Source organism: Equus caballus, chromosome 11, assembly GCF_041296265.1.
Source record: "Equus caballus isolate H_3958 breed thoroughbred chromosome 11, TB-T2T, whole genome shotgun sequence".
Classification (NCBI taxonomy): Eukaryota; Metazoa; Chordata; class Mammalia; order Perissodactyla; family Equidae; genus Equus; species Equus caballus.
This window is the reverse complement of record NC_091694.1, coordinates 54,551,174-54,566,786: the sequence shown is the minus strand read 5'-3', so window position 1 is coordinate 54,566,786 and position 15,613 is coordinate 54,551,174. Positions and strand designations below refer to the sequence as shown.

The 15,613-nt window shown below is 43.6% G+C and overlaps 1 protein-coding gene across 2 annotated transcripts in view; it reads right to left on the bottom strand.

The window, feature by feature from the left end:
* MAP2K4 (mitogen-activated protein kinase kinase 4) overlaps positions 1-9,629 on the bottom strand; it is a 136,285-nt gene extending 126,656 nt beyond the window's left edge. The window contains exons 1-2 of one of the 2 annotated variants that reach the window (XM_023653527.2): positions 9,431-9,603; positions 26-58 (exon numbers count right to left, since the gene is read on the bottom strand). In XM_023653527.2, coding sequence (XP_023509295.1) covers positions 26-58; positions 9,431-9,545 — 148 coding nt within the window. In that variant the 5' untranslated portion in view covers positions 9,546-9,603. Of the gene's footprint in view, positions 1-25; positions 59-9,430 lie in introns of both variants that reach the window. The other variant, XM_023653528.2, reaches the window with a different exon arrangement.
* Between the last annotated feature and the right edge of the window lie 5,984 nt (positions 9,630-15,613).

The window sequence follows — 15,613 nt, the reverse complement described above, 5'->3', positions numbered from 1 at the left end:
TAATATCATAAAATTTGTAGCTTACTTTGTGCCTTTTCACAGAAGTTTATCTGAAAGCCTAAAGTAAAAGAGATAAGTTCCAGTTCATTTACTGTAAATCAAACAAACCAAAATTAGAACATGACATTGCATTTTTATATTTCATTTTGAATAAAACTAATTCAAGAAATTTCAAATCATATAACTGTGACTATCCCAGAGATAACTATAACACATGGGCTTTCTTTAAAAGTTCAACTCTTTCTGATATAGATGGCCTGTACTATACGGAACTGAAATCAAGTTTAACTTATATAAGCATACTGTCTTTACCTTTACTTTCCACATCTATTCAATAAAAAGAATAGCTATTAGCCCTTGGAAGTGAGGAGTAATTTTAAAGTAGTTAAGACTACTTTAAGTGCTAAAAAATTCTCAAAACTCGAAGTTCTGTCATCAGTCCAAAATCAATACAAGTGGCTAAAAAAGGAAGCGGGTGAAGTTCTCAAAGCATAACTACAGACTTGCTCTTTTTATCTAATTATAGTTGAAGCGACCAGGTGAATGGATTCTGAGGCCTCATACTGACATCCATCTCTGCATTATTTCTCACTCAGAAGACTTGCTAACTGACCCAGAGTCCACCAGCGAACACGGGCTAACTAACTAGAACATGGCTCACCTTTTCCTTGGAACTCCATTTAATCTTATCAATCACATCAGATAAAAAGCTATTAGCTAAATCTTTCTAGACCTCTAAAACACTATACACACACACACACACACACACACACACACACAGCCTGCCTCTATATATGACTATGTGGAGAAAAAGATTATACATATGAAACAGGACCTGCCAAAATCAGAAAGCTGGTGCTTACCGTACAGATCTGAGAAAGTACCAAATAGCCCCCCTCGCTCATTTTACTCAAAGGGCAGGGAGGGGTCAAGGGGCCCACCAGCAATCTCATACGAGAGGAGAAATACAGTAGGAAAGAAATGGTGAGGAAAACTTCCAATGTCCTCAACTGTATGAAAAGCAAGTTTGCAGCTATGCTATAATTAGTCCATTAACATTCATTCGCGTATGTTCACTTTTTGAGGTCTCCCTCGTCTCAAAAATTCTGTCTAAATTCTGTCTTTCCATTCACATACTTTAAGTCCTGCATCTCCAGGTGTACTAGATATCAGCTGAATCTATTGCTAGTAACCAGTTAACTTTTAAAACCTCGGCGCCTCACTCTTTTTTAGCCTGGTATCTGTCCCCTTGGACTTAATTTTACACAATCCTCTACTTCAAATTTGAGTCTCTTTTATTTGATTTGGGCCCAGGCAAGTTTATTGTCACTAAATCTTAGACCCCCAAAAATAAATCTCAAGATGCATAGGGCAGACTGCCAGGAAGCCTAGAAAAGAAATAAAAGTACGGGGGGCTTTTCCCTCCCTCCTTTTTCTCAGCAGGCCTCTCCCACCCTCCTTCCCACATTTCCCCCTCTTTCTCACCTTCTTACCTCAATCTTGAGAACCCTTAACTGGCCATAACTCGAAACCTACAACGTACAGATCTTCCTTGACTTACGATGGGGATAGGTCCTGATAAACCCATCGTAAGTTGAAAATATCCTAAGTCGAAAATGCATTTAATCCACATCACCTACTGCATGTCATAGCTTAGCCCAGCCCACCTTCAACGTTCTCAGCACACCTACATTAGCCCCCAGCTGGGTAAAATCATCTCACACAGAGCCCATCTTATAATACAGTGTCGAATACCTCACGTCATTCAATGAATACTGTCCTGAAAGTGAAAACAGGATGGCTGTCCGGGTACAGAGCGGCTGTGAGGGTGCCGGCTGTAGTCACCCTCGTGGCCGTGGGACTGACTCGGGGTGCGGCTCGCTGCCCCTGCCCAGCACCACAGAGAGGATTGTGCTGCAGATGGCTAGCCTGGGAAAAGAACAACATTCAAAATTCGCAGGCCGGCTTCTATGGAATGCGTATCGCTTTCGCACCGTCATAAAGTCAAAGAATTGTGTCAAATCATTGTAAGTTCGGGACTGTCTATACTGTATTTACCAAATAAAGTAACCTTGTCTATATTAGTTTAAAAGGCTCTTCAGGATGCGTGAAGTGTATATCAAAACAATAGGCAAACAGTATTTGAGAAAGTAGAATACAAAAATGAAGAATGTCAGGAGACCAGGGTTCTAGTTCCAACTGTGAAACTCAAGTTATTTCACTTGAGGCCCAGTTTTCCTCTTTTATATATAAAATTAAGAATAATATCAGGTAATCTTATCGTAGAATTTGAAAACAGTGTGTCTACACCTAATCCTGCATGTGCGGTGGCCCCCATGAGGTGTTGTAACCATCCCCATGCCCTTCCTCTGGGCTGATGGTAGAATCCAGGGAGGGTGCAGAGCAGCGGCATAAGTGCTTTCCCACCTCTTCAGTAGTTCCTTCTGGTTCCCTGGACATCCGGGATTTTGGTACTGCTGAAATAGGATCATATGAATGACAGAAGGAACCCACACTAACGTAAAGCCTGTTCAATGAAGCCTACCTAGTACACCCAGGGAGGGCAACTTAGTATGTGGCTGTGGGCAAGTATTTAACCTCTATAAGCTTCAATTCTCTCATCTGTATAATAGAATAATAATACCCACAAGTGTTTTTGTGATGATTAAATAAGGTAATATATCTGAAACGTCCAACACGGAGTCTGGAATACAGCAGGTTATTATTATCATAGTCATTATTATTGCTGATCTCTCCCCCAGGTGAGCAATGATTGTGGCACCTTCCTGACAAGGCCAGCTTAACCTACACAAAAGCAGGCCCTCTCCTTCATTCCCAGTCACCTTGAGACAGTTACAAGGGAAGAACTCCACACGGCTCGGGGATCCCCAGCCTACTCTCTCCGCCTCTGCCTCAGCCCTTCCTAGACCCGGCCCAGCGTCCTGAGGACTCGACAACTCCACAAGAGAGGATGCTTCTCCCTGGCAGGACCCTAACCCAGATCTCAGGGATACTGGCAAGCACGTCAGGGGAGCCACTTAATGTTGCTTATTTTTTAGCAAAGTCAGGCAATGAAGAGACATAGGCACATCAGATATATATCAGAGATGTATCTGGCAACATTCTTCTTGTTTTCCCCTTCGTAAATTTTCTTTGAGTGATTTTTGGTAAGATGAAATACAATACAGCTTGCAGAAGCTGCCGTGGCATCCACTTCGATCGTCTTTTCCCTGTGGTGGGGAATGATGCGGTGTTCTTCAGGAATCAAGCTGTGTAGGATGTAACTGCTATCTTCTTTCAAAAGGCCCATCTTGAGTTGTGTTACCTGCTGGCCCATGCTCCCTTTCATTGTGTAGCCACAAGTTAGGTCAGTATTGTCACTACTTGCTCTCGAATCCTTTCTGAGTACACATTAATTCTGGACCTTGCCAAGAGTGTGAAGAGACACATGAAGACTTTCTGGAGTTGAGGGGAAAGGCCTAGAAGCTAACCCATGCCCATTTGCAGGGACAGTAATGACAAATTTAGCCAGAATGGCAATACATGTTATTAACTCTTACGCTAAACTGCTTCCTTTTAATATACAAATAATGGAAAGAGTTCCATTACCTTTCAAATCTACACTGGTCTCCTGGGCCAATGCCTAATTAAAGTTTTCTACTTGCTTGTAGATTCCCAATCAAAATGCCTCCAAATTCAAGATGTCACTGTTTAGAACTCTATATCATAAAGGAGCATCAGGAAGCACGGTGGCTCCAAAATCAACCCAGAGGTGGCAGGACGCTTAGAGCTTCCACCCCCTGGAAAAATCTAAAATAATCTCTTCCTCCTACTCCTGAATCTGCATCACGTCTGGCAAAGATTCTTCCCTCAGACCCGAGAGGCTGAAATGACTCAGAGAACCCATGCGAGCCCGCATAGTGGCGCAGTAAGAAGAGCAAAGGCAACCCATCACACAGGTGAATTAAAACCCACCTTGACTGGGGCAAATTACTTACTTAAACGTCAGTTCCCTAATCCATGCAGGGGCCTGTGCCCAGCCACCCATAAAAGGTGCATATAAGCATCAAATTATGCAAAAGCAGTGAAAAAGGCCTATGATAACTATTAGTTTCCCTTTCTTAATTTTCAGTCTGAATTAAAGATTCTCAGGTTGTCTCATTTGGGCTGCCTCTACCTCCTAGAGGCGGAGAGTGCAAAGGAGATCAACCTGGCTACATATAATGGAGTTGATTATGACCTCCGGACCCCTACAAATAAGGAAAACTCCATGGGCCCAAATCAATCCAGCTTCTCAAATAGGTAAAAGAAATGGAATTAAAAAAGAGAAATTTATGAAAAAAGAAAACATGACTCAAAAATAGAGGGTTAACTAATATCCCATCTTAAAGAAGTTTCAGCATAAATTCACTCTGATAAGGCACACCAGAGGAAAATGTGAGAAAATAAGTATCCTAAAAGGAATATGTTTTCCAATGTTTAAAATTTTAATACTAGGATTGCTCTCTTTTTCTTTTCTTATTTTTTCTTTTTTGGTGAGGAAGACTGGCCCTGAGCTAACATCTGTTGCCAATCTTCCTCTTTTTGTTTGAGGAAGACTGTCACTGAGCTAACATCTGTGCCAATCCTCCTCTATTTTGTATGTGGGATGCCACCACAGCATGGCTTGATGAGCAGTGTGTAGGTCTGTGCCCAGGACCTGAGCCCACAAACCCCAGGCCACCTAAGCAGAGCACGTTAACTTAACCACTATGCCACCAGGCTGGCCCTGGGTTTCTCACATTTTTAAGGGAACATAGAGAAATGCAATATGTGCTTTGACCAGGGATTAATTTCTAAGCTGGACTATTATCAGGTTATTTCAAATAAACAGGTAAAAAAAAAAAAAAAAAAAGGAGGCTGGGCCAGTGGCGCAGGGTTAAGAGTGCACATTCCGCTTTGGCGACCCAGGGTTCACCAGTTTGGATCCCGGGTGCAAACATGGCACCACTTAGCCATACTGTGGTAGGCATCCCACACATACAGTAGAGGAAGATGGGCACAGATTTTAGCTCAGGGCCAATCTTCCTCAGCAAAACGAGGAGGAGTGGCAGCAGATGTTAGCTCAGAGCTAATCTTCCTAAAAAAAAAAGTATTTAATACACTGGAAAAAGCAAGCAATTCTATAGTTTGGAACTATATCCACTGTCCACACAATTCAGTTCTTTAAAATTAAGATAAAGGAACCCTCCTACGGTTCTTGAAAAACTGTGACTAAATGGTAAAAACAGTCAAATATTATCACAAGTAGAGCACTTCATACATATTTTATATATTCAAATATTACTGGGAGAAAAACGTATATTGATTTTAAGTCTTTCTTCACCTTTTCTTAACAGAGATGCTTCGTTACACTCGAAAGTTTTGCATAATTTTTTAAAGTAGAATCAGATTATCCTTTTTTACCTAAATTGATATTTATAAAAGATTCAGTTGATGGCAAATAACTACGGACTGGATTAGTGCAGAAGTTTCCTGTGATACATGTATATTTGAGACTCAAGAAACAGCAAAGAAAAACTTCTAGATCAGCACATCAAGAAAATCAGAAGTACCTACAATACAAATTTTGTAACTATTTCGTAACAAGTACTTTACAAATGCCTCTGTGTTCTTCAGAACCAATTATAGATTCTAACCAACTGAACTGTTTTTAAAAAACTTTTTAAAAACTGACATTTCTCAGCTACCCGAGTGAAGTTTAAGGGAAAGTTTTATGTTTCCCTGCTTTAAGTCTTTCATAAAAATTTAACTTCTTGTGTTTATGAGATCTTTTAAATCTATTACATTTTAAGTGACTAGTAACTAAAGCAGATGAATAACCCTGTCTAATAACAACCCTTATATACTTATAGATATTTTGTAATTTTCAAAGCACTTCCACTGCATTAAATGATGTGATTCTCACAACAGCCCTGTAACATATTATCTCTATTCTAACAGATGAGAAACTCAGAGTTGAGAAAAGGTGGATAATTTCCCCAAGGTCACAGAGCATGTAGTGCTCTACACGGCAGTGCAAGCAGGATAAAGACCCATCAAGCATATTCTGCAAGGAAATGCTCGATAATGAAAAGTGGAAATCAAGAAGTTAGAGAGAAGGGTAGCACCAAGTAATAATGAAGCTAAAGAAACTGTGCAGGGGATCATGAGGGGTCAGGGACTCATCTACTAATAATGAAAGAAGCCATTAATGAGACCATTACAAATCACAGTATTGTTGCTGTTAACAATGATGCTGGCTAACATGTATCATGTCTTACTATATGTCAGGCCCATGCTTTACACGCATTCTCAAAGTACCTGTGAGGTAAGCATTATTCCTACTTTCCAATTGAGAAACTGAAGCTTTGGGGAGGTTAAATATCTTGCCCAAGGTCACAAAAATCTTATGTCCTGACGAGGAGATTCAAATACAGGACTGCAAAGCTTTGGCTCTTAAGCACTATAATAGTAAGAAAACAGTATTCCCCAACGTGGTTCACTCTTGGGCCACAAATATCAGGCCATGAAAACGTTGCAGGGTCATCCAAGTGCCCAGCTCAGTGCTATCACACAGAAGGACCTCCAATGCCTTTTAGATGAAATGTACTCCATATGTCCCACAACTGTTTCAACGAGCATGATCATTAACAACTCCTAGAAAGGCAGTGTTCTGGGGGTGGCAAGTGGAAGCAGACTGGGGGGAAGAGGTGGCATATACCACTATCATCTAAGGATCTGAAGTCTTATCTAAAGCCAAAGGTCTTTGGTAGATGAAATATGGGAGGTTAGGCTCTAACATTACAAAACAAACAAAAAAGAGAGATCCTAAATTGCTGCTTAAGCTCATGCATTATAACCTGGATTGCACTAGACAACATCCTGATAATTTCAAACACTTCTCTTCATTCTGAGTAATCAAAACAGGTTCAAGAGGTTGGCATAGTGGTTAAGCTCTTGAGCTCCACTTCAGCAGCCCAGCCTTTGCAGGTTTGGATCCCAGAGGTGGACCTACACACTGCTCATCAAGCCACGCTTTGTTAGCGTCCCACATACAAAATAGAGGAAGACTGCCACAGATATTAGCTCAAGGACAGTTTTTCTTGAGCAGACAGAGGAAGATTGGCAACAGATGTTAGTTAGCTCAGGGCCAATCTTTCTCATCAAAAAAAAAAGGGGGGTGGGGGGAGTTCAAGAACAAGATATAACTAGCAGGTTCCTAAATCCATCAAGGCTAGACGCAGTACTGATAAAAGAAAATTCAACAGTAATTCAAAGAAAAGTCTTACATAAGTCCTCCTTCTCCCTTTTAAAATGGGTTCTGCTTACTAAGAAGTTCAGTTTACTTGGTGCCAAAGCAGAGGGGTGGGGGAGGAGAATGGAAGGTATCAGAATAATTCCTAAGCACAACCACTCTGAGTTCCTAGAACTCCCCATCTCTTTCTCACTTTGGAATCTTCAAACACACTGCTCCCTCTTCTTTATACTGAGAGAGTCGTCCTTCTAGACAGGTATCCTTTGATCATCTTATCAAAGCACACTGCCCTCTCCCCTATTATCGTCTATCACAAAACTCAGCTTTTCTTACCTTCATCACACTGATCTCAACTAGCAATTTTCCTTATTTACCTGCACATTGTCTTCCCTCCCCGACCCTGCTAGGAGGGTAAGCTCCCTCAGGGGTGAGACTGTCCGATTCACTCCTCTCTGTATACCCAGCACTAGAGTACTATGCCTGGCACTCTGCAGGTGCTCAGTATTTTTTTTAACAAAAATAAATAAATTTATACAGCTTTTTCAAACTATCAAGTCCCTGCCCCACCCCAGAAAAACTTGCTTTATTTTTATAAACTTTTTAAGTCACCCGTTTTGGATAAGCAACACAATCCTAAATTGTCATTTTGCTGTTTCATTTCCCCACCACCACCAGGAGGAGTGGAAAGCCATAAGATGAGGAAACCCACCTTGTATTTCACCGGTATACTGTGCTGTGCACCACAGTGGCATCCAGGAACTAATTCAATTTGAATTAATTATCTGAGGGTCTGCACAGAAAGTGTCCTCTGAGTTCTGACATCATCCTGTCCATATATCTATCACCGTTCTGTATGTCTATTAAAATTATCTCACAGGGAGAGCGACAGGGATATAAAAATGACTAAAATCCTGTCTCTGCTTCCGGAATCACACACCCTCTCATAAACACGAAATATTCAATAAATGTTGAATCTAACTAGACATACGGTGAAGACAGACCAAGGCCCTTTAGGAAGAGTTCAATCAAAGAGTCAGCACCGTCACCCTCACCACCAAGGGTACGCCGACGGATTCTGCTAATTGAATATGAGCAGTTCGCTAAAGTCGTCATCATGAGATATTCTGAAACTCTGGTTTTAAAAATAGCATTACTACTCGAAATCCCCCAGTAAACTCAAGGAAATGATCCCCATTAGGCTGGGGCCTGGTATTTTCACAACACCCTCTGTCAAGAGCCATACAGAGCTAATAAGCACTCCCAGTGGGGAAAGCCATCAATTAGGAGGGCTGCCTCAGATGTCCAGACACTGCACAGTCCCACTGTGACCCCTGCCTGGCTATTTCCTGTATCTCTCCTTTCACACCGAATTCACTCTTTTCATTTATTTACTTATTTTTTTCTGCATGCAACGCTAACACAGAAATCCCTGGCCCGAGACAAACCGCCTCTCCCAGGCCAAGGGCTGTCTACCTACCTTACAGGTGGCACAGGCCCGAGAGACCCTCCGCCCCTCCCAGCGCATAGAAGCCCTGCAAAAGTTGGGAGACGTGGGGTGCAACCAGCCCCCGGGGCCCTGAGGTCAGCTCGGCGGTCGGCTCCGGCTGGGCCCCGCAGGGACCCAAGATGGCCCTGCGCGGGGCCCGCGGCGGCGGTGGGGCGGGGAGCGCGCCGGGGCGCCGGGCCGAGGGGCGCGAGCCGGACGCCGCCGCCGCCGCCGCCGCCGCCGCCTACCTGAGCGGCCGCCCGGGGAACCGGGCCCCGCGGCGCCGCCCGCCCCCCGCAGCCAGCCGGCGCGTTCCCGGAAACGCGGGCGGGGCGCGCGCCAGGTAAGCGGCGCCGCGGGCGGGCGGACGGCCGCGGGGGCGGGCCGGGCCAGGTGGGCCCGCGGGCCGGCGGGGAGCCCGGCAGGGCCGCGGGGCCGCGCGCAGGCGGAGGCCGCGTTCGGGGCCTGTGCGCGCCAGAGCCCGGGTCCGGGCCGAGCGCGGGGCGGCCGGCACGCGCGGGAAGCGGAGGGAGGGCGGGAGGCCGGCGCGGGCGGCTCCGGTGGCTTCCTCCGCCGGTCCGGGGGCGTCCGCGGCGGCGGGGACAGGCCGCGACGACGCCGACGGCCGCGCCGGGGGGCCGGGGTCTCGGCGCGGCCGCGCTCCTTACCCTGCATGCTGCTGACGGCCGGGTGGCCCGGCGCCGGGGACCCTGCGGGGCCCGGGGTGCCGCTGCCGCTGCCGCCCCCGGAGCCGCCGCCGCCGCTCGGGCTCGGAGCCGCCATTGTTGGGAGTGAGGAGCCGAGCGGCGCCGCGGCGGCTGCAATGCAGCAAGCTCGGCCTCTCGCACGGCCGAGGGGCGCGGCTTGCGCCTTCGGGACCCGCCCCCGTCCCGCCCCGGACACGCCCACAGCCCGGCCCGCCCGGCCTGCCGCGGAGCCGCCCCAGATGCTGGGCTGCGGAGCCGCTCCGGTGCCTGGTGCTCGACCCGAAAGGCGGGCAGAAATCCTCCACCAGGGCAGCGGGGCCTGAAGAGGTTTGCAGAAGTAGGAGAGTGTGTGCATTTGCAGGAAAAGAGGGCGCATATGTAGCTTTCATCATTCCCACGGAGGTATGTGTCCCCAAAAGTTTAAGAACCCCCCTGTTGGAATCTCAGAACTCAAAATCAGAATAGTAAAGCTGAAAGGGGGACATGCTTCTTGTCTGGTCTCTGACAAGGCACTTCCAGAGGGGACTTGGCTCTAGCTATGGTTCCATCTGGAGCTCCAGTTAAGCCCTGCCTAACACCCCAACACGCTGCACGGCCCTGGGGTCTCGTAAGGGGTGCTACTCAAAGTACTGTCAATAGACCCACCCCAAAGCTACTGAATCAGAATCTACATTTTAATCATATCCCCAGGTAATTTGTATGCACATTAAATTTGAAAAACAGTATCTTAGGCACCCACACTCCCTGGCCTCCCAAAATATGCTATCTACATCACCACTCCCCCTAAACACACACTGGATTCCCTCCTCCACCTCCTCTATGCCTTATAAGACCAGCCATAGTCATTTTTATGAAATACATAAAATGACAGCCCAAAAAACTTTCAGCACTTTGCACAGAGACTTTGATTTTAGGAAGGCAGCAACTGAAAGCAAAAAAAAATAGTCTTCTGTGAGGCTAGGGGTTTGTGGGCCAACAGAAATGTAATGGGAATGGTAAGACATGGGTTATGTCTTGCCTGTAATAGAATGACCAGCCAGACTACATCCCAAGTAGTCTAAACCATGGAGCTGATGTTCTCTGCCCTTTGGAAGCATTGCACAATCTATACTAGGACCTCCTTCTTGAACCTTCTTCCACCTAGACTTTATCTGTACTGGAACTTCCTCCCAGCATGTTGGAAATGTGTCCTTAATCAAAATAGCCCTGCCTTCTTGCTCCATTGCCAACCTGGGCCATCATCCTGATTGCTTAGATGCTAATAGTGGCTAGAGATAGGGCTTAGGGAAAGTAAACTGGGAGATGATAAAGGCAAATTGAAGGTGAGAGCAGGCAGGTGTACTTCAGTGGAGAGGCTCACAGTCTAGTCTGCCAGGACTCTCCTCTGAGGGCCTGGCCGACTGAGCAATATCTGCAAGTGTGGCCAGTATAAGCATTGCCAAATACCCATCTGGGAATCAGTAGCCCTCTCTGCTCTTATTGGTCCTGGGGCATCCTAAACGTCCAGTCCTCAGAGGGGAAATCTTATGAGAACCCAAAAGACAAATTTCCAATCCAGGCTGTTCAGCCCGGAGTACAGGCTAAATACTCGTCTATGTCTTCTGCATAGTGCCGATGGGAAGAGAAATGACAAATTACAAAGGAGGAGCTGTGGCTCCCTAACATTCTCTCCTTCTAAGATACAGATTAGAAGATGGCTTTCTTTTCTTTGGAGTTTATATTTCAGTACCTGGAGGGGTAAGTATCAAAAATCGAATTCTTCTTTCAGAACATCAACACAACTTACCAACGATTAGAAAAGATTGATGCAGAAAAATAGGGACCCCACCCCACAATAGTTTTGCATTTCCATTGGCTTAGCCACTTTGGCATACTGAGAAAAGGCATCAACAGCCTCATAGTTGACTGGCAAATGAACCAAATGTAGTATCCTGTCACTATCAGGCTTCAGATGGGAGATGACCAGACACTGATTAGTTCTATTAGAGCAATTTTCTGACACTTCATCCAGTACCTGCCGGTAGGGTTCCCAACCAGTTCCTGTGCCTGGCCATCACTGGTGTGTGTCTGTGTGTATGTCTGTGTGTGTGTGTGTGTGTGTGTGTGTATGTGGTCTCATTTCTTGTTTCTAGTTCCTTGGAGATTTGAGTGGTGCCAAGAAATGGCTTGAAGGACTTCTAGTCTCTTCACCCCCATAAGTACTGTGAGCATCCTCCCTGATTCTTTGATGTGGACAATTAATATATTCACAGTCATATGTAGAGTGTTACCTGCCCCCTTTTCCAATTATATATATTTCTTTAATAGAAACCATTATTTCTTTACTAGAAATCCTAGAGGCAATATCAGAGATTAGGCAAGTACTAGAAAAAATTTTAAAACATATATTTTGCAATATTGTTTTAAATTATGTATAGGTTTCATTTAAGATTGTTCAAAAGGAGTTTTATCAAGTAAAAAGAAATCATTAGCCTGATACAGTTAAATGAACTTAAGTGAGAAAAATACATGTGACAAATAAACCTAAGGGGAAGCATTCAACCTAGGAAATTCATTCAGTAAAGTTAAATTAAAAGAGTAATATATAATAAATTAGGTTTTTTTGTCTCATAATACCTAGTGCTGGGTTTGTGATAAAACTGACAGTATACTTGCATTGCTGTTAGCATTGTAAACTGGTGGATAAGAACCAAGAGTAAGAACCATCATTAGGTCTGCATATGGGCAAAAATGAAAAAGGACCTGATTTGTTCAAACTGATGAAGTTATGATTTCTAATGCTCATATTTTTCTTATGTATTTATGTTTTATGGTTTGTTATGAACTGAATTGTGTCCCCCAAAAATTCATATGTTGAAGTCCTAACCCTCAGTACCTCAGAATGTGACTATTTTTGGAGATAAGGCCTTTAAAGAGGTAATTAAGGTAAAATGAGGTCATATGAGTGACCCTAATCCAAGATGACTGGTGTCCTTATAAGGAGAATAGGACACAGACATGTACAGGGAGAAGACTATGTGAGGACACAAGGCAAAGACCAAAACCTACAAGCCAAAGGGAGAGGCCTCAGAAGAAACCAACCCTGCCAACACTTTGGGACTTTTAGCATCCAGGCCTGTGAGAAAATAAATTTCTGTTGGTTAAGCCACCCAGTCAGCAGTACTTTATTATGGCAGCCTAAGCAGACTCACACATGGTTCAAAAAAATGAATTGCTTAAAAGAAGTAGCTGGCATACTTTGGGGGAGAGGGAAGGCAGTTAGGCAATATGTATCAATAACTAGCAAATTCACATTTACAAGAGCTCCTGAGAAAATCCCCAGATGGGCCTGAAACTCTTGGCTCTGCCATCTAATGACTTTTCCTTCCCCCTAGAGAGGATGGGAATAAGAGATTAAGACCATTGCTCTGAGCAATGTATGACAAGATCAGAGTGACCTGTCCTGAAGAGGCTGGGTGAAGAGTGACATCTGCATATCCTCTGCTTAGAGCACCTTTGTTTAGAAATCCAGCTTGCTTGTTCTTTTTGATACATGTCCAATGGTTAAATTAAGGGGACATTTTTCACTTCATTATCCAAATAAAGCAAAAGTAAGTTACAATTGGATTTCCCCTTAGGACCCAAATTTCAGCCTCTGAGAAAGTGAGAAGGGTCAGACACCTCTGTTTGGCTGTAACGATCACCAGATAATCCCTCTAAGGGCTCAGCAGTTGGCCTTGAGCAAAACCCCTCTCCTGGGGCCAGCCCCATGGCTGAGTGGTTAGGTTCGTGCACTTTGCTTTGGCAGCTCAGGGTTTCATCAGTTCAGATCCTGGATGCGATGTGGCATCGCTCATCAGGCAAGGCTGAGGCAGCATCCCACGTGCCACAACTAGAAGGACCCACAACTAAAAATATACAACTATGTACCAGGGGGCTTTGGGGAGAAAGAGGAAAAATAAAATCTTTTTTAAAAAAAAGGAAAAAAAACAAAAAACCCTGCTCCTGTCCATCCCCATCCCCAGTCACCGAGGGCTCAAGACCAGGCCATCCAATGACTGATGTTGCCTCTGTGCAGGTGTCTGGATATTGGTAGAACATTGCATTTAACTGGAAATAAGGGAATTTTAGAATCTTTGACTGGTTCATGCCATCAAAAGAACCAAAGTTCAGTTTGGTTCAGATAAAAGGAGATATTACTATGTTGACTATTAATAATCATGCATGCATATAAAGATTTATAGGCAAATGTTCATCACGTTATTTATAAGAGTAAAAAAATGGGAATACCGCACTCTGAGTCACTACCACTAAGTGAAAGGTAATACTGATAGTATTAGCCATGGTCTGACCAGATACAAATATATTGTAGAAGGGATGTGATTCTCACCCACCAGAACTACACCCAGAGCCTGTCCTCATATTCTATATTCTGTTGATCTAGCCTCACTATTTTTTAAAAAACAATATGAAACTAAAATGGAAAAAAAGAGAACAGTGGGCACCTTTTGGGTAGGGGAGGGAATGTAGCACAATTGACTGGGGAAGGGCCGGAGGGAACTTTCTAAGGTAATGGTCATGTTCTGTGCCTCAATAGGGGTTTGGGAGACACAAGTATATGCACTTGTCAAAACGCAGTAAATAGATGCTCAAGATTTGTGCATTTCAATGTATGTAAATTATATATCAAAAGAAAAAACTGTAAACAAATATTGAACTCTAGCTAATGATATGAATGCTGAAGTATTCAAGAGGACACGTACTGATATCGACAATTTACTTTGAAACGTGTTAAAAAAAAAAAATGAGTCAGCCAGCCCCATGGCATAGACGTTGAGTTCGGTGCACTCCACTTTGACGGTACAGGTTCACAGGTTCAGGTCCCTGGCATGGACCTACACCACTCGTCAGCTATGCTGTGGCAGTGACTCACATATAAAATAGAGGAAGACTGGCACAGATGTTAGCTCAGGGCTGATCTTCCTCAGCAAGAAGAAAAAAGAAAAGATGGGTCAATGGAAGGATAGAGGGATGGATTGATGGGTAGATATGTACTAAAACAAGCATAATAAAATGTTAATGGTAAAATCTAGGTGATAGGTAGACTGATGTTAACTACAATTTTTCCAACTGTATGTTTGAAATTTTTCATAGTAAAATATTAGGGGGAAATTAAAAACACAATAAAACAAAAAAAAATCACACAAAGATTGCTAAATTATATTGCCGCAAAGCAAAATTGCAAACCAAGTAAAAGAACTTCTAATGACTAAGTATAAATTAGTCTGACTAATTTAATCTAATTGGGTAGGTATCCTATAAAACTCAGGACTTATTGAAACCTCTCATCTAAAGGAAAGGAATCACCTAGGGTAAAGCCATGCAGGGTCCTTGTGTGCAAAGGGCATATATCAGCTATGGATTTCCATGGGACCACACAGGCATCTCTGGCTAACTCAAGATTGTAGAATTTAATAATTACTTAGGGGAGGACATTTGTGGTTTTTGTTATTGCTTTTGTTTTGAGATTAAGTAACAATAGCTGGTTTGAATTTAATAACATTGTTTTTGTTTCACTGGGGGTTTTTTGAAACTGCTTTATTGAGCTATAATTCACATGCCATATAATTCGCCCATTTGAAATATACGATTAGATAGTTTTTGTATATTCAGTTATGCAACCATCATGATAATCAAATTTAGAACATTTTCATCATCCCCAAAAGAAACTTCATACCCTCTGCAGTCACTTCCAACTGGCCCCACCCTCCCCTACCTCCAGCTCTAGGCAACCACTAATCAACTTTCTGTCTTCATAGATTTGCCTATTGTAGATATTTCATAGAAATGGAATCATATAATATAAGGGGATCATATAATGCGTGACCTTTTGTACCTGACTTCTTTCACTTAGCATAATATTTTTAGGATTTATCCATGTTGTAGCATAGTATTTTTAAGATTCATCCGTGTTGTAGCATGCGTTAGTACTTCATTCCTTTTCACGGTTGGATAATATCCCATTGTATGGATATACCACATTTTGTTTATTTATTTGTCCATTGATGGACATTTTGGATTGTTTCTAATTTTTAGCTATTATGAATAAGGCTGCTATGAACATTTGTGTACAAGTTTTTGCGTGGACATATGTTTTCAAATCTC